Here is a 27,383-nt window from a genome sequence, read left to right as displayed (position 1 = left end):
CGCCAGAAATGGCAAGAAACATCATTTCATTTCATGGTTTATATAGACAAGGATTTAGATTTTCTTTTAATAATGAGAATGGTTCTATTTTAGCTTATCTAAATGGTGTCTTTTACTTTGAAGCTATACCATGTAATGGAATATATGAAACTGTTATGATTGTTGATAACTTAGGAAATGATGTTTTGAATATTGATTCTTCCACTAGTATGGATAAAGCATCCTTGTGGCATTGTCGTCTTGGACATGTCAACAAGAAACGCATAGCCCAACTCCAAAAGGATGGAGTGTTGGAATCATTCGACCTTAGGGAAGATGACACATGCGAGTCTTGTTTACTGGGGAAGATGACTAAATCACCCTTCACAAGTACATGTGAAAGGGGCGAAGGTCTATTGGACCTAATACATACCGATGTATGCGGACCGTTTAGATCAACCACGAAGGATGGGAACCGCTTCTACGTGACTTTTACCGAGGACTATAGTAGATATGGGTATATCTACTTAATCAAGCAAAAGTCAGAAACCTTTGAAAAGTTCAAAGAGTTCAAGAATGAAGTAGAGAATCAATTGGGCAGGAAAATCAAGATGCTTCGATCCGATCGAGGAGGAGAGTACCTAAGTCTTGAATTCCACGATTATCTCAAGGAGTGTGGAATAGTTTCGCAATTGACGCCTCCTAGGACACCGCAGTTAAATGGTGTGGCAGAAAGGCGTAATCGAACCTTATTGGATATGGTTCGCTCTATGATGAGTCGTGCTTCACTACCTATCTCTTTTTGGGGGTATGCCTTAGAGACTGCCGCCCATATCCTTAACCGAGTCCCTACCAAGAAGGTTGCCAAAACACCTCACGAGATGTGGACAGGGAAAGCTCCCTCGTTGGCACATATCAAGGTTTGGGGTTGCGAGGCTTTCGTAAGACGAGATACTCACGACAAGCTTGAACCTCGAAGTGAGAGATGTATTTTCATCGGCTACCCGCAGACATCCTTTGGATATCTCTTCTATAGACCGAAGGACAATGTGGTCTTCGTTGCGAGGAGAGGAGTTTTCCGAGAGCGAGAACTCATAAGCCAAGGAGACAGTGGGAGGCAAATCGAGCTTGAAGAGATTCAAGAGTCGATAGATGAAGGAACCTCTACCGCTGGCACTCAACCCGAGGAGGAAACTCCGGTTGAACCAATTGACGAATCCTTACCTCTTAGACGTTCCGATAGAGTTAGAGTTCATCCCCAGTTTTATGGCCTTCATATTACTACCGAAGGGGACATGTATATTAGTGATGGTACACTAATAAATCTTGATGAACCTAATAGCTATAATGAAGCCATGGCAGGCCTGGAGTCTGCGAAATGGAAAGAGGCAATGGATAGCGAGATCCAATCCATGTATGATAACCAAGTTTGGAATTTGGTTGATTATGTGCCCGGACGTAAGACCGTTGGGTGCAAATGGATCTTCAAGAAGAAGACCGACGTGGATGGAAACGTGCACACATATAAAGCGCGATTGGTTGCGAAGGGCTTTACTCAAACTCCTGGAGTTGACTATGATGAGACCTTCTCACCAGTTGCGCAGATTAAATCTATTAGAGTGATGCTAGCTATTGCCGCATTTCATGATTATGAGATTTGGCAAATGGATGTCAAGACCGCTTTCCTTAATGGAAGTTGGCTGAGGATGTTTACATGGCTCAGCCCGAGGGGTTTGTGGATCCGAAGCATCCGAATAGAGTGTGTAAGCTTGAGAAGTCCATTTATGGACTTAAGCAAGCATCTCGTAGATGGAATCTTTGCTTCGATGAGAAAGTCAAAGAGTTTGGATTTGTACGAAGCGAAGACGAATCTTGTGTATATGTCAAAGCTAGTGGGAGTATAGTAAGCTTCCTCGTTCTATATGTCGATGACATATTACTCATAGGAAACGACATCCCGACTCTGCAGGAAGTTAAGTCCTGGCTCGGGAAGTGCTTCGCTATGAAGGACCTCGGAGAGGCTTCTTACATTTTGGGAATAAGGATAGTGAGAGAAAGAAGTAAGAGACTAATTGGACTTAGTCAGAACACTTACTTGGAGAAGGTACTAAAACGTTTTAGTATGGAAAACTCAAAGAAGGGAGAATTACCAATACAAAGTAATGCCAAGTTGAGTAAGACTCAAAGCCCGAGTACCGAAGCTGAGATAGCAGAAATGAGCCGAGTACCATACGCTTCCGCAGTTGGCTCAATCATGTACGCTATGACTTGTACTCGCCCTGATGTAGCCTTCGCTTTGAGCATGGTTAGCAGATATCAAAGGAATCCTGGCAAAGCACATTGGATTGCGGTGAAGAATATCCTTAAGTACCTTCGGAGGACGAAGGAATGGTTCTTAGTCCTCGGAGGGAGTAATGACTTGAAGGTGCGAGGGTATAGTGACGCCAGTTTTCAGACCGACAGGGACAATTACCGTTCGCAGTCGGGCTGGGTCTTTACCCTAAATGGAGGAGCAGTGACATGGAAGAGTTCCAAGAAGGAAACCGTAGCTGATTCAACGTGCGAATCAGAGTACATTGCAGCGAGCGAAGCGTCGAAGGAGGCAATATGGCTAAAGAACTTCATCGGTGATCTTGGAGTCGTACCTGCCATAAAGGAGCCCATGGAGATTTTCTGTGATAACGAAAGTGCGGTTGCCTTGACCAAGGAACCGAGGGATCATGGTAGATCAAGACATATCGACAGAAAATATCACTTCATTAGACATCGTGTAGAAGAAGGACATCTCGTAGTGAAGAGGATATCATCAGAAGATAACCCAGCAGATCCGCTTACGAAGGGACTGAGTAGGGTTAAGCACTTACAGCATGCTAGGAGTATTGGGCTGAAGGATGATATTAGCATAGATTAGATAGTATTAGAAACGTGTAATAGATAAATGTAATTAACATTTGATGATTAAATAAAAGAGTTTTATTTATGAGTAATGTTACTGTCTTATGTTAATTGTTTAACTATTGTTTCACTTTGCATGTTTTGACTTCTAGAATAATTGAAATTATTAGGAATAATAGAATTGTTCAAATTGTCCACAATCGTTCATATGTTGGAAGTAGATATGAATGAAGATTGTCATGAATTGGTGTGTAGATTGTCTAAATGGTATTAGACATAGCAAAGGGTTGCTGCAACGTTCATGAGTGCTTATGGACTAGTTTTGAGCATTGGAACAAACCCGCGCTTGCTGGAATCACCTTATGGAATAAGATATAAAAGGGTGATCGCAAGACGATAATATCATATAGTCTTAAAACCTAGATATATGGTTTGTTATTTGTTAATTGGTTGTACATTGATAATGCGAAAACGCATCAGTAACTCGGTGTTATAAAACGCATTGTTGTGTATAGCTGGTTAATGAATAAGTAAATGCATATAAGTCGAAGTTTATCTGTAACTTTTATCTAAGAAGGTAAAAGCGATATCTCGGCCGCTCGATGATTTGATTTGACTTATGTGCCGGACCCGGTCAGAACTGAATTGATGTGTTCGATTAAGTTCTATGTCAAATAAATCAGAGATCGAGAAACCTAAATGCTTGACTAACCATTCCATATGATTGTCAGCATGATACCTAACAGAGGACTGTACGATCCCTTATCTAAAGGACAAGATTGATTAGATCAGAGTTTGACAGCGTCTTTGAGAGCTACGATTGCAAACCGAATTGTATTTGTATAGTTACTAGACTTATCCAAGTCATAGAATTAATTAGAATTAATTTGGTGACTTAAAGAGATTAATTAAATAAAGGGGTATAAACTGTCAATTGTTTGATAGTTAAACTTTGGACTGTAAATCCATTTGGATATGCTATGGACGAATTCTATAAGATATAGGATAGCTAAAATCGTCCAAAGGCTTATCTTAGGAATGGATTTGGATAGCCTTAAGAGAAGATTATCTGATAGGGATTTATCTGTAATCCTTAAGGAGTCTACAAGTATAAATAGACCCTATGGCTGATAGAATTCGACACTTAACCTAAAGTAAGGAACCTCTGGTCGAATTCCTCCCCTCTCCTCTCTCCTAAATCATCTTCCTTGCTATTGGTGTTTGTAAGCCATTAGAGGAGTGACATTTGTGACTCTAGAAGCTCCAAGACAACAAGGTCAACAAGGAATTCAAAGGTATGATTCTAGATCTGTTTCAATGTTGTTATTTAGCCTAAATAGTTATTAGAAGTCTTGGATTCAAAGCATGTTTAATTAGAAAGCCTAGATCCGAGCATTAGGGTTTTGCATGCGCACATAGGAAAGTTCTTATGGCTAAAACCCATCAATTGTATGGTATATGGTAGTTTGGGGGAGCTCATAAAGCTTTGTGCTTACAATTTCAGTTTTCGTTTCAGGTACTTCCGCAAGCAAGGGGAAGATCTCAGATTGATGGCATGGCACACACCACAGTTGCAGTTTATTCCTGGGAGTTTTATTTAGATATTTCGATATGATATTAAATTCAGTTTTGAATTGACACATTTACTGTGGCATTTTGAGACATACGATTCATGGTTTTATTATCTAATAGTTGATGTTGCGAATTTTAGTAATATTAAAACAAAATTTTTTGGGTCGTATTTTTGGGATGTTTTAACTGAACTGTTATATATCTATATCTATATATATATATATATATATATATATATATATATATATATATATATATATATATATATAGAAGTAGGTTCATGCAAAAATATAAATATCCTGCGAAAACGCAAAAACAGATTTTATCTTATGAAAATCAAACACATGTACTATAAAAAAAATTATTAGAAATAAATTAAAGATAGTAAGTTTGTGACATCCCCAAAATCTCGGCCAGAAAAGACCGATTTTCATTTATGCTTTTAAAATAATTTCAGAGTAAATCTTTTTGATTTGAAAGAGTTGTGGAATTTATTCCCAAAAACAAAGTATGATAAAATAATATTTACCAAAGCATTTCATCAAGAAATGTATTTTCATTATATAATCAAAACTCGGGATGTCATGTTCCGATACAGACCATAAAGCATAAACGATAACATTACAAGTCGTTCAACAAATATATACATATACAGACTTGTAAACAATACAACTTGATGATTCATCCATCTTATACCCTTGCGCCACTTCCTGTAACACAAATAAAACTGAGTGGATCAGGCTTGGGAGCCTGGTGAGCATATAGGGTTTTCAACCCACAATAAGTAATTAACTTTATTTTCATTAACCAACAATAACCCAATTACCCATTCCCGTTATTCTCACTTTATGTCCCTAAAACAACTAACACAAGGGACCTAGTCTAAGAATATTTCATCGGGGCGACAACACATGCTTCGGGGGTTCCTCAGCAATATAAGTCAAATAAGGCAACCATGAGGGGGATGGAGTATAGCGAATGAACACCCAAGTTCATTAACACCTACAGGTGGCGAACCTGCTAACGTTCCACAGGACTGTCTAGAAAAGTCTGTGGTCGTCATCTAAACTCCGCTGGATGACTGAATCAGAAACAACATCGAGGCCTCTCATCCGTTTATCACACAACTATCTATCCATGTTCTACCCGACATATTAGTAGATAAAAATATATATTTTTATACATAGTTTAAAACCTGTATAGCATTTTCATTCAATACATATTCCAAACAACATACGAGACACATACACATAACACGTATTTCATAGAGAATAAATCATATCTATGAGATAGAAGAAAGTGAATATAAATTCACACATATAACAACAAAATATACACATAACACGTATTTCGTATAAAATACTTCATAATTATGCGTTAGAAGAAACTAACTACACACTCACTTGATCAGAAGATGATCAGACAACACTACGGCTTGTAGAAGTAGTATTCTTCGGTAGATCTGGAAGATCTTCACAAAAACCGGACTCCTCGCGGGCAGAGCTTCGGCTCGGGAATTGCACTTCTCGGGATCTTCGGGGCCTCGGGACTTGCTTCGGGGCTCGGGAATGATACCGGGGCTTCGGGATAAGTCTTGCACGAAAAACGATGCAAAAACGCGAGAGAAAAGGAAGAAATGAGCAAAGAACTCGGCTGCGTAATATGAAATTACGCTGGGCGTAATGAGGATAGGATCGCTGACTCCCCCCCCCCCCTTCGGATAATATCGGTATTTTATATTTAAATTAAATATCGAAAATATTTAATAAACTTCAAAAATTCATATCTTCCTCATACGAAATCCGTTTTTGACGTTCTTTATATCCACGCGTAGGTGAGACTACTCTCTACAACTTTCGTTTTGACTCCGTCGGCTAATTTTGACTTTATTTTTTTATTTTTTATTTTTAGTAGGTCGGGACAGGAAAACTCCGTTATAAAATCATAACTTCTTCATCCGACATCCGTTTTCACCTATCTTTTTATCATTTTACTACGATTAACGAGATCTTCGATTCTCGTTTAGATTGTTTCGGCTAAAAACCGCTCGGTCTCAAATCGAGTATTCGGGCTGCATATTGCTAAGTCGAAACTTTGAAAAATCACAACTTCCTCATACGAAGTCAGATTTTGGCGTTCTTTTTATGCACACTCTCGGTTTAACGAACTCTACGACTTTCGTTTAGATCACTCAGGCTAAATATTGCTCTGACGTAAATTTCACTTTTTACGTCATTCAGCGTTGCCGGTTCTGTAACGAAACTTCGACAGGTCATAACTTCTTCGTTATAACTCGGATTTCGGCATTCTTTATATCTTCGGAATCTTTGTTTCGACCACTACATCTTTATGCAAAGATATCGGGATTACATCATACTTTAATTTTGACGCTTATTTTATTCTTAATTCATTAAATTATAATAATTAAGAAAATAAACACATAATTCACATAATACTCAAATATTTCATCATTAATACTCTAAAAAGAGTTACAAGGGTTAACCTAGACTATTACATCAATGATAATGCCTAGCCTGGAAACGCGGGCGTTACAATTCTCTCCCCCTTACGATGATTTCGTCCCCGGAATCACACGTCAACAAACAAATGTGGATAGCGACACAACATGTCACTCTCCGTTTCCCAGGTGAGATTTGGCCCATTCGAATGTTTCCAACGGACAAGCACTAATTCGACCATCTTGCGCCGAAGCTTCTTAGTCTTTCGGTCAACAATTGCTTCTGGTTCTTCAATTAACCTCTTGTTTTCATCAATTCTCAATTCAGAAATTGGAATTATATCAGGAACTTCTCCCGTGAACTTCCTCAAATAACACACTTGGAAAGTGTTATGTGACATCCCCAATTTCATGGCCAGAAAAGACCGATTTGTTTATGCTTTGTTTTTAAAATCAGAGTAATCGTTTAAAGAAAATTGTTGCGGAATTTGTTCCCAAAATAAAATAAATATGATAAGAATTTATCAAAGCATTTCTTAAAGAAAAGTATTTTCATTATATAACAAAATCTCGGGATGTCATGTTTCGATACAGACACTTAAGCATAAACAGAACTTACATTTATTTACACTAATGATTTACATCTCCTTTATTCTCTCAGTGAAATATGTCTTCGTATTGATACATGTGATACAAAGAAAACTGAGTGGGTCAGGCTTGGGAGCCTGGTGAGCATATAGGGTTTTCAACCCACTATAATACATTTATTATATTCAATTATCAACAATCAACCCAAATACCTATCCCCATTATCTTCTTTATTTATTAAGGTTTTACCCTAAGAATCGATTATACTTTCTTCATTCATTCCTAAGGGTTTACCTAAGGAACTGGCACACAGTCCATTTGCTACCACGGTTTATACAACAGGCACTACGTCGCATAGTCACCAGGGTTCATACAATTGACACTACGTCTCATAGTCACCAGGGTTTACACAATAGGCACTACGTCTCATAGTCACCTGGGTTTACACAAAAGGCACGAAGTCACATCGTCACCAAGGTTTATCAAATAGGCACGGAGTCGCATCGTCACCAACTATTCCATCTTCCCATGTTCTACCCAACATTTTTGTAGATATAAATACAAATACAATTTAAATCATTTAACACCCGTATAAAAACATCAATTCCAAATCCATCTCAAATAGATAATTAATATATAACACATAGCACGTGTTTTATAAAATACTTCATATTTATGTGTAAGATGAAAGTGACTATACACTCACTTGATCAGAAGATGATCGGGCAGCACTACGGCTTGCAGAAGTAGTGTTTCTCCGTAGATCTGGAAGATCTTCACAAAAACCGGCTCCTCGCGGGCAGCGCTTCGGCTCGGGAATAACGCTCTTCGGGATCCTGCTTCGGGGCTCAGAAATATTACCGGGGCTTCGGGGTATAAACGGCACGCAAAACGAGGCGAAAACTAGAGAGAAGAAAGAGTTTGAACAAGAGAAAATGGTTGATTTCGAGTTCTATTTATAGGCTGAGGGTCTGGGATTACGCAGGGCGTACTCGAGTTATGTAGGGCGTACTTTGACGTCATTGCATGCGTCGACTGGTGGCACTCGAGTATTGGTCAGACAAGTTGCATCCGACTGAGTACGCTGGGCGTACTCAAATTACGCTGGACGTAATTTGACTCGTCGAACTTCTAAATTGCGTAACTTTCGCATACGAGCTCCGTTTTCGACGTTCTTTATATCCACGCGTAGGTGAGACTACGCTCTACAACTTTCGTTTAGACTCTGTTGGCTAATTTTGACTTTATTTTTATTATATTATTTTTAGTAGGCCGGGACTGGAAAACTCCGTTATAAATTCATAGCTTCTTCATCCGACGTCCGTTTTCGCCTATATTTTTATCGTTTCACTACAATTGACGAGATCTTCGATTCTCATTTAGATTGTTTCGGCTAAAATCCGCTCGATCTCAAATCGAGTATTCGGGCTGCATACTGCTAAGCTGAAACTTAGAAAAATCATAACTTCCTCATACGAAGTCAGATTTGGACGTTCTTTTTATGCATGCTCACGGTTTAACGAACTCTACAACTTTCGTTTAGATCACTAAGGCTAAATATCGCTCTAACATAAATTCACTTTTTACGTCGCGCTGTGTCGTACTGGTTCTGTCGCGAAACTTCGACAGGTCATAACTTCTTCGTTATAACTCGGATTTCGGCGTTCTTTATATGCACGAAAACCTTGTAACATATACTATAACTTAGTTAAGATTATTCATTCTAAATAATCTTCTATCAGAAACTCATTTTTGATGCTTATCATCTTTAAATTGACTAGCCCTGATCTACGGGCGTTACAATTTGAAAGTGGGTTAGATCTGATCCCACATCGGCTGGGAAGGAGAACTAAGCATTCCTTATAAGGGGTGTGGATACCTTCGTTATCACAACGCGTTTTAAAGCCGTGAGGGCAGCAGATCCCATAAGAACTCTGTAGTTAAGCGTGCTCGGGCGGGAGTAGTACCAGGATGGGTGACCCCCTGGGAAGTCCTCGTGTCGAGTGGCCTAAAGCGGACAATATTGTGATACGTGCCAGAGAGGGATGTTACAAATGGTATCAGAGCCAGGGCATGAGTTGATGTGTTCGACGGGGACGTCGAACCCTATAATGGGGGGTGAAAGTGGGTTAGATCTGATCCCACATCGGCTGGGAAGGAGAACTAAGCATTCCTTATAAGGGGTGTGGATACCTTCCCTATCACAATGTGTTTTAAAGCCGTGAGGGCAGCAGATCCCATAAGAACTCTGCAATCAAGCGTGCTCGGGCGGGAGTAGTACCAGGATGGGTGACCCCCTGGGAAGTCCTCGTGCCGAGTGGCCTAAAGGGGACAATATTGTGATACGTGCCAGAGGGGGATGTTACATATTATGAATACCACTCAGTTCTTCTGGTAGTTCTAGCTTGTAAGCTTGGTTCCCAATCCTATGAAGAACTTTAAACGGTCCAATAAACCTTGGACTCAACTTTCCCCTTTTACCAAATCTTATAAGTCCCTTCCACGGTGAGACTTTAAGTAAAACCGAATTCCCAACTTCAAAAGTTATCGGTCTTCGCTTCTTGTCAGCATAGCTCTTTTAACGATCTTGAGCTGCTAACATTCTTTCCCTGATCACTTTCAACTTCTCAGCAGTCTGATGGACCATCTCGGGTCCCATAAACTGCTTTTCTCCAGCCTCGAGCCAACAAGACGGCGTACGACACTTCTGTCCGTACAAAGCTTGATAAGGTGTCATCTTTATGCTCGAGTGGAAACTATTATTGTAGGAAAATTCTACCAAAGGTAAATGCTCATCCCAATTATCTAGGAATTCTAGGGTACATGCTCTCAGCATATCTTCAAGTTTTTGTATTGTTCTTTCACTCTGACGATCAGTCTGTTGATGGTAAGCTGTAGTCAAACACAACTTGGGTTTTTTAGTAATCGGTTCGATTTCGGTTAGTCCATGTAAGGTACCCGCCCCGTGGTTACGGTTCATAATTGTATTAATGTCCGAACCGAACCGCCCTGTAAACACCCTATCTGTTGGAGGGATGAGGTTCACTGAAGTGATTTTAACCTTTCGTTCTCTCATCTCTTCTCTAGTTACACCCACCCCCACTATCTTTAAAACTATAACCTCCGCCTTTATTTGTCGTCTGCAACTTTGTCCTCCTCAACTGCCGACAACATTAGTCATCCTCGATCGTTATCATCGTTGGAACTTCTCCGATTCTTCCCTTTCTCAGTTTTCATGTAATTATGATGGATTTGTCTACCAATTCGGCAAAAATCACAGAGCTAAAATGAACTTAAGGACTTAAGGATTTTTGGTTTGGGATTTTAACTGGTTTAAAGGTTTCCAAGTCTAGGATATTATGGGTTTGAAGGTTCATCAAAACTATGATTTGGTTTTTTTTGTATGATATTTCATTTGGGTTTTTTCTTGTGGTAACAATTGTATGAGTCTTGATGATTTTTGGATTCTTATTCAAGATTTTGTGATAAAATAAAGATTAATGTTCTGGTGAGATGGAGGGTAGGGTGACGACCTTGACGGAGAAGACAAAGTGGGTAGTGGTAGTTAAAGGTTGAGGATGGTTGAAAGTGGGGTCCAATCTTATGAATTAACATGATTTTTAATAAAAAAAAATAACAAATAAATAATAAATAAGTCAAAAAAGAAATTAAGAAATGTAATTTAGTCATTTCATGTCTGTGAGGGACCCATCGCACAACAAAAATAAATTTGAGGGACTGTCCGAATTAAATAAAAAAGTTTAGAGACTAAGCGCACACATTACCCTAAACGGCTAAACCACATGGACTATTCATGTAATTTACTCAATAAATTATCAAAATTTGTCAAATGCTAAAAATCAAGGTTCTAAATAACGTAAGGCGTGACTTGGCGGTAATGTCAAGCCTCAAGCTTTTTCCAAGCCTTGATGAGTCACGTCGTTTGTAAGACGTAACTTAAGGCGACAATTTTGTATATATAATTAATATTTTTTTATATGTATTTTGAACTATTATTCATTTTTATACATATCATACCTAATAAATAAAGAACTTTTTGCCACATTTCATATTCTTCTTCATTTGGACACATGACATTTTCTAGAATTTTTAAATTTTATATTTTTCACTTGTCATTTTATTGTATTTTTTTATTTTATTAACTTAAAATTCCACATTTAATATGTAAGTTAATATATATGTAATGTATTTATTAGAAAGTGTTTATATATGTAATGTATTCAATACATTAAAGCCTCATTAATTTTAACAATTCAAAATTTTCAAATGGTTGAAATTTCATATTTTTTTTTAAATAAACTCATGTAATATATGAGTCTCACATCTAAGGCGTGTTTGGCAAAAGTAGCTGTTAGCTGGAAGCGGGTAGCAGTTAGCTGGTAGCGGGAAGTTGTAGCTTTTATTTGTTATATAAATGTTTGGTAAAAATAGCTGGAAGCTTTTGAAATATATAAAATTACATAAAAGGATAATTGGTTAAAAATAAATAAATATATAAATATATTTTTAAGGGTAATTATGGAAATTGATTTCAAAAGCTCAGGAGCGTTTTGTTAAACACTACATGAAGTAGCCTTTAGAATCGGAGCGTTTTGTTAAAACTAAAAGCTAAACGCTCGTACTGTCAAACGAAACTTTTTGTTTAAACTAAAGTGTTTTATCAAAAGCTAAAAGCTAGAAACTCCTAAGCGCTTCCAAAAGCTCCGTAATACCAAACATGCTCGTAGTATATAAGTTAAAAGGACATTTTGGTAAAACTTTACGGCATTTACAAGCTTAGAGTCATGACAAGTTTTTTTAGAAAAATATGAAATCAAAATCAATAAATATGAAATCAAAATCAAAAGCCCCCTCAGAAATAAGAGATAGGTCAAACCAGCCCTTCAATTTGCATTTGTTCAATAACAAGCAACAACCATTGAAATCCCCAAATCCCGCCCTATTCTTAAACCCACACTCGCAAGCTTCCACTCAAAAATTTGCAGCGCGCAAACACATACTAATCATAGACTCTACAAAGATCGGGAAAAAAAACTCATACCAGGAGTGCCAAATCCATCGATCGTTAAACACCATTAATCAATATGGAAACAGATGAAGAAGAAGTTTCAAGAATTGTTCCTTTCCAGCTTCAATTCGACAAGCCAGTAGCGTCCCAGGTTTGAAAAATCCCTACCCTTTAACCCTTTTCAAATCTGTATAAACCAATGCTGTGTGTGGATAGTGTGTAGAAAATGATTCCTTCTAAAGATTTTAGCACTTGTTTTCCTTAATCTAAAGAAATAATATTCAAATTGTGAAGATCAAAATAGCTGAATGGAACCCAGAGAAAGATTTGCTGGCTATGGTTACTGAGGATTCAAAGATTTTGCTGCATCGTTTTAATTGGCAGAGGCTATGGACTATCTCCCCAGGTCACCTTCACCTCTCTAGTTCTTTTATTTGTGAAAAGAGAACCAATATTTGATTACTGCATATGTTTATACCAATCTTGTAGCTATTTTGACAAAGAAAATCCTTAATTCTTTTACAGGAAGATGCATAACATCTTTATGTTGGCGTCCTGATGGTAAAGCAATAGCTGTTGGGCTTCAAGATGGGACTATTTCATTGCATGATGTCGAAGTGAGTTCTTCTGCTTAACCTCATAAATAAGCTTCAACAATCTTAAAATTATCATCTCACTATAAAGTTTATCCAAGTAATTAGTCTTAATTGTTACCTTGAATCTTGAATCTTGAGTTTATGACATATATACATATTGTATTAAGCAGAATGGGAAGCTGTTAAGAAGTATGAAATCTCACACTGTTGCTGTTGTATGCCTCAATTGGGAGGATGATGGAGGTGGAGAGATATCAGTATGATTTCTCCTTATATTTTAGACTTTTTTCGAATAATCTTTTGGAAAACATCTCTTTTATGGTTTTTAAATGCTTGTTGTTCAGGATGACAAATTTCATACCTCAAAATATGAAGATAGAACCTCTCGTTTCTTTCCTCCTCCTCCAAGAGCTCCTAGGGCACCTGGACTTGTTCCTGGAGAAACCGGTTTCATGGATGAAAGTGAAAATTTATCACAAGAGTTATCAAATTCCTCACATCAACGTTTCAACATTCTTTGTAGTGCAGATAAAGATGGAATCATAAACTTTAGTATCTTTGGAATATTTCCAATCGGGAAAATTGTAAGCCTGTTTTCATACATCTGATACCATTTTCCTTATTTGTCATTTTGTGGGCCCCATTTTATTTTCTCCTCAAGGACCCACAGAATAAAAATGGTAAACAATGACAATTGTATCTTGGTTTATTGGCTTACATGATTCTCTTTTTTATTGGGTTGCAGGATATCCATGATTTTTCTGTTACTTTTCCACTTGAAAAGGAGCATGTTGATTGCAAACTGCTCAATGCTTCAATCTGTAAGGTAAAGGATGTCAATGGGACAAAAAATGAAATATTTTTTGTCTCAACAAAAAGGGTGGAACAACTTATAGCCAAATTAAAAGTTTATAAAATGGTCTTGTTGACAGGTGGCATTGTCCAAAGATCTTTGTCATTTGACAGTACTATGTTCTGGGGAGCTTCAAGTTCCAAGGCATGATTTGCATGGTTTCCATTGCTTAACACTCGATACCTCAATATTCTTTAAAAGGTTACTTTCAAATTTACCGATTTACTTATCATTATACTACAAAAAACGCATATACTAAGAAGCATCTTAGTGATTTATAAACCAGAAACTATTCATATGACACTGATTCTTAATTGTTGTAGGAGAAATGAGCTTCACCAAGTTGCTCAACAAGCTTCAAACATTGAGGATTTAACAGAAGTCATTAGAGCCTCATTGTCTGTCATGTCTAAGCAATGGTCTGATGCAATGCACACATTTCATGACAAATTTGATTCCCTCTCTAATCTCATTCATGACCATGGTAACTACTAACAACCCTGAAATCAATCACAGTTGACAATTCCATTCTGATGATTGTTGACTTTTTCTTGCTTATCAAACACAGGATTGGACTCAACCCCACAAGAGGAGTTTCTTAGCCTTTTAGGTGGGGCCCGCACCAGTCCAGCTGTTCACCAATTTCTATTGACTTCACTTGGTGAAGCGGTATATCAATCTTTACTTCATTTTATCCATTACAAAAAAAAAAATGGGATAAAGGTTTCATTGATGAAAGGTTATTATTATCAGGGTCTTAAGCGGATAATGAAGTTGGTTTGTGGGGCTGGAAAGGATCTTCAGGTTATTGTTCTTGAACATTTACAGGTAAGAATAAGATTGAGATTGTTTAAAGTTTGTAGTTGAATTTTGAAGAAGAATCTTTTGGTGTTCAGCCTGCTGCAGAGATGATTGGATTTAGATTAGGGGAATTAAGAGGACTTTCTAAGTGGCGTTCACGTTATAAAAGTGTTGGTTTGGATGAAAGTTTAATAGATAATGCAACTGAGAAGGCTGGTATACTGTTGATACAAGTTGAAAGGTTTATGAGGGTTTTGGCCTCTTCTGTACAACAGGTGCTTATTACTTTTTGAGATATTCTTCTTTTCATTTCTTGTATAGTAAATGACCATTTTGCCCTTATGTCTTAGAGTTTAAGGACATGTTTCCTTTTTATCTCATAATGGATAAAGTGTTATATGCATACATGATGTTTGTTTGGAAAAAATGTTGTATGAACAAAGACTGTCTCTTTGTTGGATGAATGAGAACCATTTGAATGAGAGTAAATGACCATTTAGTCCTTATGTCTAGAGAGTTTGTAAATCTTCATGTTCAGGTATACAAACAAGAACTGATAGGGAGTTCGGTGTTCGCTTATCCATTTTGCTTCATACTTTCCTAAAGCTAATATTATTAATCGAAATCCACAAGATTCTCTTAATGTCACTATTGAAGATTTGAAGGGCATTTTATAAACTTTCCCAAAACTATAGGTCAAGTCAAATGCTTTGATTATAATGAGACAGTTTGAGCAACAGTAGTAAAAGGGTGAATTGGGAAAATTGCAAGATACTTTACTCTTTTTACCAATATAGACAACATAATTTTTTTACTGATAGTAGCAATATGTAACCCATAATTTGCATTACAAAGGAAAGCAATTAAGTGCTGATATTTTTTTGATGCAGTTTTCAAACTTCTTCAATTGGCTTCACAAATGTGTGAAAATGTTAACATCAGAACCAAGCGATCAGCACCAGATTCTTGCATTCAATTGGTTGTTCTTTTTAGTTCTCTTTTGTTTCTTATAGTTATATTCAAGATTTTATGATGGCTAAATACCTCTTTGTTTTTTCAGTGAACTGGTTATTTTGTTCTTGAAGTATTTATATGATCAAGATCCAGTAAAACGGTTGCTCGAATCAACAGAAATTGATCACAGTATTGAAGTTGACTTGTAAGTAACTTACCCATGTAAACTTGGAAGACATTTTAATCAAGATTTAATCTTTTTTACACACCCACATGTGATTTTGGTCCAGAACATGCTTAATTTCTCAAAGTTCTTATATGTGAAATTATATATACGTTTCTTAAACCTTGATTCTTCAGGGAGACAATGGAAAGAGTACAAGAGTTGGCTCATTTTGGGGGTTTCACAGATTTAGATTACTTGCGAAGAACTTTAGCAAAAGAGTTTCAACAAATGGAATCTTGGTATGCTTTCTTTCTCTGCTCAATATTATATATGTATGCTTGAAATCAAACAAACTAATTTTCAGGTATGAATATGTTGTGTCTTAAGGGTATGACAAGTTGCTTATTGATTTTGAATGTGAAAAAAGCTTTTTAGAATTGAAAAAACTTCAAGTTAACTGCTTGTAAGTTGTAACCAATATATACAAATTTTGTAGTCCATTTTGATTTTCTGATACTTGCTAATCCCTTTTTTCTGTTAAAAATGGCACCCGAATCGAAAATGTTGCTAAACAAGTACAACACCTCACTTTTCAAATGATATCCTAAAGTAATGACTCAATCACTGCAGTTTCAAAGAGGCCTTCCAGATGCCTTTCACTACAATTTCCAAAAAGATCCTCTGCCAAAACTTGTTGCCATTGTTTCCTGTTGAATCTTTGCCAAAATCTGCATTGTCCACTGTTCCAACATCCATTTCATTTTACAAGGTAGGTATCTTTTGGCTAATTATTCAGGTTCTTAAGGCCCTGTTTGTGAGACTGATGTTTTTCCCCACCCAAAAAAGGTAGAACAAAATGGTACAAGACTCACTCTCAATCTCTCGTCTGTACAAAAGACATAAATGCCCTTCTCATCCTCATCATCAAAAGAGAGGTTGTCCAGTCCAATCCAATCCCATTTACACATGATGCCACTAGACCAGCTGGATAAGAATAAGGATGAGAAGGGCATTCATGTCTTTTACACATACGAGAGATCTAGAGTGAGTCTTGTACTACCATGTGTAATGATAAGGGGACCTAATACTCTAATAGACGATTATGCCCCTGTAAGGCAATCATTATCAGTAGCTTTTGGAGCCCACATATCATAGAAAAAAGGTCCATTTTGTTGCTACTGATTTGCTGTTTGATTGTATGCAGGAACAACAGAGCTTTGTTGATTATGTATCTTTTAGATTACCCAATGAGCCTTCATCTGACCTTGCAAATTGCATAGTTGTTACAAGGTGTTTAATGCATGACTTAGAAGCTGTCTTGTTATGTGTTCCTGATGACTATCAATGCGTTGATTTGTCTCTATATAAGGTGATTCATTGGCACTCTGCTTAACTTTTAATGGTAGCAACAGGGTTTTTTTTTATCCCAAAGTGCTTTCATTTGTTTGTGCATTATAGCATCCTACTTCAGTTTCTTTATATCATAGAATTTTACTTTCAATCTCTTTCTTAAATGCACTAAACTTTGAAAGTTCTATGCAGTTATGGTATTATACTTTGAAAATCTACCTCATTATAGCAGAAAAATTGCTATAATTGGTAGATGTTTTAAAGTACAATGGTGTAATAGGAAGAAATGAAAATAGGATGCTATAATAAATTTAAAAAAAAAAAAATCAACAGAAGTATGCTGCCATTTCTTGCATATTGAACTCCATAGAAAACACAAGACAAGTTACTTTCTCAACAATCTGCCGCTGATAACAGGAATGCCAACTTGTTCTGCTATTAAACGGGCCATCTTCCGTTTCTGAAAGCTCTGAAAAGGCTTGTATGATGATTGTGCAAGCAGATGATCTTCCATTTGTATCTATACCAACTTCTACAACATCAACCCCTTGGAAATTGCAACAACTTAAGGTACAAGTTTCAACCATATCATGTAATAGCATTTTCCATTCCCTTTTCATCTCAAGCTAAAAACACTTCAGATTTTCATTTTTTGGGTCCCACTTGTACTTACTGATATGATGTTTCACTACAGGACTCGATTGTGTATCTGCACATGGATAGTTTCAAAGTACGAGGAATTCCTCACTCTGTCATTGCTCCTCTAGCAGTTAGTGGTAAGTACCTCTAAAAAAAATGTTTTTAATTTTTTGTCTCACTAAAAAGGTGGAATAGGGACATGTTCTTGATCCCTTGTGTGTGGAAAATACATAAATGCCCTCATCTTCATCATGGAAAATGCCTACAAACATAGTCTTAAAGGACAAGAGATAATTAGATACATCATTGTTGTAAAGCTATACTTTTTTTTTTTTAATGTTTTGATCTTTGTTTCATGATTATATCTTCAGCATCTAGAGGCGTTGCATGTGTGTTTGCTGCAAGAAAGCGTGCTCTAGTTTACATTCTAGATGAGGATGAAGATGAAATTTCAGATGCAGAATAGCTTCGTTTTCTTGTCCATTTATCTATTTTTTTTTTCCCTTTTTCATATTCATTGTATTTGCTAACTTAAACCTTTTCTTGTATATGATGGGTTTGATTTTCATATCCATCTTTAGTTTCAAGATCATAGAATATTAGCTTTCAGTTTGTAGTAAATTCTTAGGATCTTTGAAGCCCTAAGCCAACATTTTCTTCTTATAATTGCATGTAATGGGTTTGAATCATGTAAAGGATTTTCCAACCTTATACTAATATAAACAAATGGAAAAGCATCATCATTTTGAATCATGTTGTCTAAGTTGACTCCAAAAATGCAGAAAGAGGAACAAAGGTTGTCACTATTATTAAAAATTGTATCATAGCATACACCAGAAAGTTGTTATGTCACATTTTAACAACACAACACAACACAATTAAAAAAAAAACATCAAACAAATCACTGTATAACTGAAATTACACCCTTTCTTCCATTCCAAAAGCTCAGCTTTTCTGAGCTTCCAAAAGTCATCTCAAGCACAATCCCCACCTTCCATCATGATCTTTGCCAAATCAATCCAACGGTTGACAAGAATCACTAACAAAACCTACCCTGTGATTATATAATAATACAACAAACATCATATTCCTAAAGTCCAAGTTGAAGATTTCTTGATTGTTGTTGCCTTCAATCATGTCAAAAACAAGTGAAAAGCTTGCAACACTTGTGAGGTCAAAGTTGTGTATAGTTTTTGCTCTATAAACCTGATACCACTTGAATCTTTGATATTTAAGCAAAAACAAAGTGGGGGTGGGTTACCTTAAACAAAAAGGAAATCCCAATTACGGGTCTTCCAATTCAACTATTTGTGCCCTTCTTTCAGCCGCCTGTTTCCTTATAAAGATTCCCCATCTCAAAGCAGCCTTAAGTTTAAGCCACCCCACCACTGCTTTCCCAGAAGTACGTGTTTTATCCACATCAAATCCATACCCAAAATTTGAAGGTGTATTAGGCACATAACCCGATGAATATGGATAATAGCTTTCATTAACATGGCTACCACCGGAGGTTTGACCATGGCCACCAGGGGTTTGACCACTACCCATGTTGAACAACCGAAGCAGATGCTGCATATCTTCGTTTTCAAGCATTTCGTGACTTCTCATGCGGATTTCTTCTTCAGGAAAGTAGTCATCTAATCCTCTAAATGAAGAACTCAAATTCAATGTGTTAGTGGGTCCCGAAAGGAATCCAGGGGTGGATGGTTGTGTTAATCCAAGGGCCAGGATGTTGTTATCATTCCTGGGAGGGTGTTGAGAGCTGTTGATCAAAGTGAATGAGGAGGAATCGAATTGAGTAGGTGCATTGAGATTCATGTTGTGTGAAGTAGTACCATCATAACCTATAAAAGAAAACATCCATTACTCGAGGGTATTTTAGTCATTTAAACTAATAGGCTTGGAAAATGTAAACCAAAACAAGGTGGTCTCTTTTTTGACTTAATGGGAACATGAGTTCTAGACAAATCATTTGTTATTCAGCATCACATATGATTATAAGCACAAGGGTAAAATGGTCATTTACCTCCAGTGGTGACGCCTGGATTGAGAGCAGGTTGTTGTTGTTGTTGTTGAGGGGCTGGAGGGGGTAGAGTGAGTTGTTGATGGTCAAACGAGTTTGAATAGCTTTGTTGACCGATTCCCATATCGATTTGTGGAGCTGCTGTTTTTTCCTGATGAGCCCCTAAAAATGATTTTCCATCATATTCCACCACATGCATCCAGTTATCATATGCCTTCTTCATCAATGTATCTACAAACACCTGAATAAATACAAACAAAGTCACAATTGGCTCTCAAGATCTCAATTTTTTTTCCAACAATTAAATTTTTAGGGTATTTCACTAACCTTTTGATCATCGGAAAGGGCATCTGTTGCATAGTAATGTCCAGCAGCAACTAAGCCACTTAATTCATAGATATGGTTGAAAACAACACCAACATTTCTCACATCATCTGAATAATAAACATACAGTTTGTGACTCAAAATACAAGTCTTTGCATGCTCCACAAGAACATCCCACATTTTATTCGACATGCCACTCCCAAGAACCTACAACCAATTCCAACATACCACAATTTAATAAAACCATCCATAAACCCTTTTAATAATATATATAATTGAAATGCAAAAGACGCAAATCTTACATTTCTTAGCTTCTTTGGATCTCTCACTACAAGGCGAAGAAAATCTTCTACACTAAATATTCCTGCTTTATTAAGCTTCTTGTGAAATGATCCATCTTTACCAATCTTTTCCAATCTCCAAACCTCATCATTTAGGGCAGGTGGATAATGCTTCTTGTACACTGTAAAGCCAAAAGTCAAGAAAAAAACAACAATGTAAATGTGAGTAAATGACTGTTTTACCCTTGTTCTTTTATCAAATTTAAAACAAACTTACATTCTCCTCGATGGTCTTTAACAGTGAAGGCATCTGTTTTTGCCTCACGAACACGAATCCCCTCACTATATCCTGAGGAAACTTTAAGCCCAAGTCTAAACTTTCTACTCCTTATCCAACTAGAATTGTCTGTAAAACTCAATTCGCCTAATGTCCCCACACCTTCTTTCAACACCACTTGTAATTCTCCAGATAAAAGTGGTCGTTTTCCTTCTCTTTCTTTTACCATATGAGTTTCAAATTCTTCTTGACTCCATCCTTCTTCATCTTCATTGTTGAAATCACCTTCAAGCACCACCACATCTAGTTTGACTGATGATTCGGGACCCGATGTCACCAAATGACCTGTGTTGGCATCAATCAAGACTACATGGATTGCAGCACCTCTTTCCCCTTCTACTTTTCCACCAGTGAAAAGAGGGAGGGATAGTTTGGACCTAAATTGTAGTTGCAAGTCTCTTCCATCGGGACCTTCTATTCTCTTTGGTGAAACCCTGGATAGATTTTTAAAGAATCTTTAGCAAAGAGTAATCTTTTCTATGAAAGCTGTAGTCTTTGAGATGATTGACTATTTATCAAATATCTAAAAGACTTGTCCATTGAAAGTTGAAACAATTTTAAATGCAAGAAGTAGGAGTAGTGTACAGTGCTTTTAAAGAGAAAATGAATGAAAGTACAGTGTTTGTAATAGAAAGAAATGAACGTAGGATGCTATAATACACAAATAAGGGTGTTGTTATTTCTTGCATCTAGCCTTAAAGAACAATTAAAGAATCTTGTGAACCCAAATCAATGTAATCATTTTGTTTGTAATGATAAATGGTTAAATGTTTGTTTATGCAACATTGTGAACTGGTTTCCTTAATACTTATGATGTGACACTGGTTAAATGGTTATTTATTCAACAATGTTCCACTTTCTTTTATCAATTTATGCAACTGACACGAATTATGTAAACACTAAACACATTTTGGTCATCAAATAAAGAAAAGGTTTTACTTTTACATATAAAGGTGCTTCATATGATATGACTAAGGATTGTTAAGTAACTAGGAAATCTTGTACCTTCCATTAAGTTTTGATGGGCCCAACTTTGCCAAGGCACGCTCAACTTCTTCACTAACCTGTTTAATCAGTAAAACCAATGGTGTAAGTGGTATATATGAAATATCTCAAATTATGCTTCTATAAATATAATGCAAGAAACATTAGAAACAAGTTCAATAGTTTTTCTTTCTTGCTTTTTTTAGGATGGCAACGTCTAGTTTTCAGAAAACTTTTAAGCTAAAATACTTGCAAAAAGTCTTTATCAAGCATTCAAGCCCACAAGACTTTTCATATATGAAAACTAGATATTAATTTCAATCATTTCTTTAATCAAAGGGTACTTAAAACATGAATTATAGTCAAATTTATACTTTTCATAATATAAGGGTAAAGATTTTAAAATCAGTTTTGTACTATTATAAGTCTGTTTAGTGTCCTTATCAGTTGTTTTTGGTGCTCAAATTCATAGTATACTTTAATAACATAATAAAGAATTAAGAACTCATGCATTCAATACAACCCAGTCTGTTAGTTGATTCACTTGATTGATTAACTAACAAGATTTCATATAACAAACAGAAAAAATAAAATAAAATTACTATCCAGATACTTATGATATCTCACTAGGGATTTTAGATCTTACAACTCTTCGAAGAATCGGCTCCAATGATGAACAAAGTTTCTGCAAACTATCGACCTTTAAAGCTTCAACAATAACACTGCATAATAAAAATTCCCTTGAACATTTACATAAAATATACTACAAGTATTCCAAAAGACACCAATTAAAATGTAACAATGTTAATTGTTTTCTCTTCTCATTACTACACTCTAGTTCCTCGTATAAGAGTAACAAATTGGAAGTTCGATGATAATATTGATGATTGGCGTTGACTTATTCATGAATATCATAAATAGACTCAGGAGATTATGCAGACGAAAAAACCCTAGCTCAATCCTTGCATATAAGACATTAATTGCCCAGAAAACAACAAAAAGAACAAAATCCACTACCAAACATCAGTGACTTAGACCAAAATCAGCACAATAGTTGAACAATTAACATGATTTTTTGCCAGAAAATAAATAATGACAAAACCCACTTCATATATTGACAAATAATTTGCAAAATTTACAAAAATATATATAAATAATTCAGCGAAAATACCTAGCGAGAGCTGGTCTCTTCTTATCGGGTTGACCCTCTTCGCTACTACTAGGATCTAATCCCCTTTTCTCCATGAACTTTTTTTGCATTTTCTCGGTTCAAAAACACGAACCCTCGTTCAGATCTGATCTGATCTAATTCTTATTGATCTTCACAAAAACACACTAGAAATTGAAAAATTAAAAAGGGGTTTTTAGGGCTCAATAGGGAATCCAATTAAAGGATGAAAAGATTAAAGACAAACAAGAAAGCGGGAAAATTAAAAGGAAAATTTACGCCTTGGTATGCTTTTGTTTTGGGAAATTACCAAGAACTTTCAGGTCAGAATCTGGGAACCTTCTCTTTTTAGTCTCATAAATATTTATTCCATTAAAAGATAAAGGGTCTTCCATTGTGGTGGCTGGATAAGTTGCCTATCTACCCACTGAGATTTCTAAAGTTTCACAAACAACCCCTTTTGATTAAGATTATGTCATCTATGCTCTTCTTTCTTAAAAAGTTGACTAATTCTTTCTTAGAAGTGAATTTTTAATATTATTATTTCTCAAATCATGAAAGATATAATTAAAAAGAGTAAGTCAACCATAGTTAGTACAAAATTTTAACAGTAGTTATGAAAATTATCAGATTAAGTAATGTATAACTTTATTTGTTATTTTAAGGTAAGGAAAAGATAAAATTTGAGATTACTAATTAGCATATTATGTAAGAAACAAACTTAAATAATACAATGGTTTCATGGATTACACTTTTACATAACAATATCAAAATTTGTGAACCTTTTAGTCATGATCTTTTTGTATCTTCATAAAAACGTGTTAGCAAATATGTATTTATAAACCAAGATACGTTTAACATATAAATTTTTATTAATCTCTTTGATATACCATGAAAATGTTTACTATTATTAGGTTACATTGAAGTCGAATTAATTAAAATGAAAGGATCTGTTGTGAAATAAATCCAAAATCTGTAGATTTAGGGTTCTAATTAGATAAGTGTATAATAAACTATCATGTAAATCTAACTATGGTTATATGCACAATATAAGTTAAATGTCAATCTCTCATTCAGAGATATAACCAAAAGGATTTAGATGTTTAATCAAACACTTAATTTACAAATGGTTGATTAGATTATATATAAAAAAGCACCTCAAAATAAATAAAAAGAATACAAGTGGGGCTTAAATGTAAATTATCTAAATCCCAATAATACAAATCCAATGTATCTACCTGGCCACATCATTTTTTTTTTATCACGACTTTCTTCGCTGGATATGGTCCTTGACATTTTTTGACTTTTTGCAGTCCACTGAATCTGATTAATTGCAACGTACAATCACTAATACACATAGTACAAACCTCTATAACACACACCCCAAAAGAAAGTATACCCACAAAGGGGAAAGCAGTTGCAAAAAAAAAAAAGTAAAAAAAACCACTCTACCAACCAACTTTTTATATGATGTACATCATGCATAGATGATTGTTCTTTAACATCTGATGACCAATCCACATACATGTGTTACAACTTAAGTAGATCTGATTTATATCTCCTTCCACATTGCAGTGTGAGTAACATAAACAATAGCAAAAGAATGCACATCTTGTACACAGTGCATAAAAAGTTGTACTTGTCAGAAAGAACAAAAATAAATTAACAACCATTTCAGGGTTTACATACGAGAATTTTGCATATACTAACGTCTCTTTTCAACCTTCTTACCCTTTCTTTTATCTCTTTTGGTTTGAGTCTTGGGACGTGATCTTTTTTTCTCAACTCTCTTCATCGGCTTCTTCTTGATCACTGGCAAATTCACCTTCTTTTCGGACCCTAGGGGCAATTTGGGTATTTCACCAGCTACTAGGTTTCCATTCAAAGCGTCGTCTTCTCGAGAGATCTCACTCGTTGTCACCATGACCTTCACACTACCAGTGTCATACACTTTTGTTCCTATGGTCAAACAGAAAGAAAGAAAGAAAGAATTAGAATCAACCAATGTAAATGACTATTATGTCCCTGATTATACTAATTTAGTAGTGAAACAATTTCAAGAATCATATCTTAATTAACTTCAAAATGCCAATAAATTCTTGAAAATTTGTTTATGTACCAGAAACTGATGTTAGATGTTCATCATCATCATCTTCTTCTTCATCTTCTTCGTCTGCTTCAGCTTCTTTGACTTCACCATTTTCATTAGCTTCACCATCTTGACCAGGTGGAGCTCCACTATATATAACATACTCTCTTTCTAGTTTTCTCTGCCAACAAAATGAGAAAAAAAAAATGAAAACTATTAATGAATGAATAAGACTGTTTCTTTTTTGGACTGAATGAAGTGTCTGAATGTGAGTAAATAAATGAACATATGGAGGAATTACCTTTTTGCGGAGCTCAATACGCTTGCGTCTTAAAGCTTCTTGTTGTTGACTTTGAGCTTCTTTTCTCCTCTTCTTCTTTCTCTTGTGAAACCCAGTCACAAAATCACTATAAACCCAAATACAAATTAGAGATGGGAGTAGATAAAACATGCTAAAACAATTTGAACCCAATAAGTTTAAGTGTCTTATTTTAAGCATTGTTTAGATCAATTAGTGGTCACTATATCTCAATCAATCTCTATTCATTGCCACATAACATTATCCATTATGCATCTATCACGGATTAAAAAATTTCAAGACAAAGTTTTATGATTCACAAGGAATGAGAATGACTGTGTAAAAAAACTTTGCCCCTTGTCACTTTCTTAAAAGGTTTTTCATCAGTTAAAAGCTTCAAGCCAAAGCTCTATAATTTACAATTGTAAGTGTGTGAAAAAACTTGACATTGGCAGTTTGGTACGTCAAGATAGATTACCCATTAATGCAACTTTGATTCATAGCCTCAAATTGGTGATGCATATATCAAATTCAACCACAAACTGAACACAAAAAAGTGCAGGGTCGATGTTTGTAACGAGCTAGGGATCATCCAGAATGCGTAAACTCAAATCATATAGAATAGTAACAACTAAAAACTTCAACTCAAAACAGCATGAACAAGTTCCTCAAATTTCTATCATATAATCCTTCGACTTTAAACTAGAGAGAGACACTTTGAATCTGAAGAAACTCTTCTGATTTCTAGGTCGAAGTGCGGCTGAACAGAGGGGGATTTAGACGAAAGAAGGGCTAACTAGTGAGGAATTAATGAATACCTGAGGTCCTTTTCATTGAAGGAAACAGAAAGCGCTTTGTTCTTGAGAGATCTCTTCTTGATATGGCGAGCTTGTACCACTTGTTGTTGCGACTGCAAAGCGTCCCCCTCCTCCTCCATCTCCGTCGTCTCTTAACTCCCTGTTTGTCTAAACAGCACCCGCCGCCGGAGAATATATGGTAAAACCCTTGGAAACTGAAAAGGCTTTTGTGTGTTTGTGTTGTACCCTTCTAGTATTGTACTAATTGCATACATTGTGGTACATTGAATCCCAATATTGATTAATAACAAAATAATAAATAATAATAAGGAAATCTGCGAAAAAGTCTCAAAATTTTGCCTTAATTTATGATTTAGTCCTAAATTAAATTTTACTTATAAAAAATGACAGATTACCGGCTAATACACTCAGTTTGGCCCTAAGAACCGGTAATCCTTATAAGAGCCGGTTACCCCAACTCATTGACCTTCCATTAAACACCCCGTCATCAACTCCTCCTCTGTAAAAACCCCTTCTTACCCTCCATCGAAGCAAAATGGCATCTTCAAGCTCAGTGGGAAGTAGGAGCAATATCCGATCACGAAGGCAAGCATTAAGAGCAACATGCTTTTGTGAAGACCCCGTTAGTAAGTGGACATCATGGAGGCTAACAAACCCTGACAGGAAGTTCATCGACTGCCCTAATTTCCGGGTAAGTATCCCTTAAACCTCTTTAATCACATCTCAAATCTCTTCCAATTAGGTTTTATTTCCTATATAACAGGATGAGGAAAAAGATTGCAAGTATTTTGCTTGGTTCGATCCCCCATTACCAAACAACTGGTACAGAAACTTGTTGATGGAGTTTCACAATAATGACATTCAAGTACACAATGAGTTTGCGGAAGAATTTGTGGATTTTCACAACAATGGCATTTAAGAGGTTCATGTACAAGGTGAAGGTAGAAAATGGAAGATTGGGTTTTTTTTGTGTTTGTTGGTGATTGTATGGATTATGTTGAAATAGTTTTAAGTTGTTGTAAAACTTTTAAATGACAATTAGATGTAAGTTGTATGTTGTTGAATGAAAAATGGTTTATTGGATACCTACTGTTTGAGCAATGTACAATTGTAAGTGTATGATGTGAGCAAATGAAGGATGTTTTTCAATATAACATAATGAACAAAATGGATGTAAGTTA

At 36.0% G+C, this 27,383-nt stretch overlaps 3 protein-coding genes and 1 pseudogene across 5 annotated transcripts; 2 read left to right on the top strand and 2 right to left on the bottom strand.

Annotated features, from left to right (window-relative positions):
* The first annotated feature begins 9,382 nt into the window (after positions 1-9,382).
* On the top strand, positions 9,383-9,500 carry LOC128134038 (5S ribosomal RNA; annotated as a pseudogene).
* A 2,910-nt stretch (positions 9,501-12,410) lies between these two features.
* LOC111892392 (anaphase-promoting complex subunit 4) lies at positions 12,411-18,937 on the top strand. The gene is made up of 19 exons (XM_023888438.3): positions 12,411-12,672; positions 12,816-12,927; positions 13,047-13,138; positions 13,288-13,374; positions 13,462-13,701; positions 13,863-13,943; positions 14,050-14,171; positions 14,294-14,454; positions 14,539-14,639; positions 14,724-14,798; positions 14,867-15,046; positions 15,662-15,750; positions 15,832-15,930; positions 16,086-16,190; positions 16,522-16,660; positions 17,096-17,260; positions 17,659-17,811; positions 17,936-18,017; positions 18,252-18,937. The coding sequence occupies exons 1-19, from the start codon at positions 12,598-12,600 to the stop codon at positions 18,344-18,346; spliced, it is 2,253 nt and encodes a 750-aa protein (XP_023744206.1). The 5' UTR covers positions 12,411-12,597; the 3' UTR covers positions 18,347-18,937.
* Positions 18,658-23,361, bottom strand: LOC111892393 (calmodulin-binding protein 60 D). 3 transcript variants are annotated; one of them, XM_023888440.3, is made up of 9 exons: positions 23,308-23,361; positions 23,001-23,164; positions 22,476-22,551; positions 21,851-21,909; positions 20,786-21,279; positions 20,530-20,690; positions 20,231-20,434; positions 19,907-20,144; positions 18,658-19,724 (listed from the first exon to the last, which is right to left on the bottom strand). In XM_023888440.3, the coding sequence occupies exons 2-9, from the start codon at positions 23,087-23,089 to the stop codon at positions 19,165-19,167; spliced, it is 1,881 nt and encodes a 626-aa protein (XP_023744208.1). In that variant the 5' UTR covers positions 23,090-23,164; positions 23,308-23,361; the 3' UTR covers positions 18,658-19,164. The 3 variants fall into 3 exon arrangements, with proteins under 3 accessions (XP_023744208.1, XP_023744210.1, XP_023744207.1); XM_023888442.2 differs by having other exon boundaries at positions 18,658-18,934; positions 19,142-19,724; positions 23,001-23,354; XM_023888439.3 differs by having other exon boundaries at positions 23,001-23,354.
* Positions 23,362-24,431: 1,070 nt separating this feature from the next.
* On the bottom strand, positions 24,432-26,407 carry LOC111892400 (ribosomal RNA-processing protein 17). Its single transcript, XM_023888450.3, has 4 exons — positions 26,203-26,407; positions 25,388-25,493; positions 25,117-25,267; positions 24,432-24,956 (listed from the first exon to the last, which is right to left on the bottom strand). Exons 1-4 carry the CDS (start codon positions 26,319-26,321, stop codon positions 24,703-24,705), a joined length of 630 nt encoding a protein of 209 aa, XP_023744218.1. The 5' UTR covers positions 26,322-26,407; the 3' UTR covers positions 24,432-24,702.
* Positions 26,408-27,383: the final 976 nt, after the last annotated feature.

The sequence above is a fragment of the Lactuca sativa genome, chromosome 4 (genome assembly GCF_002870075.4).
Source record: "Lactuca sativa cultivar Salinas chromosome 4, Lsat_Salinas_v11, whole genome shotgun sequence".
Taxonomy (NCBI): Eukaryota; Viridiplantae; Streptophyta; class Magnoliopsida; order Asterales; family Asteraceae; genus Lactuca; species Lactuca sativa.
This window is presented reverse-complemented; position numbering and strand designations above follow the sequence as displayed.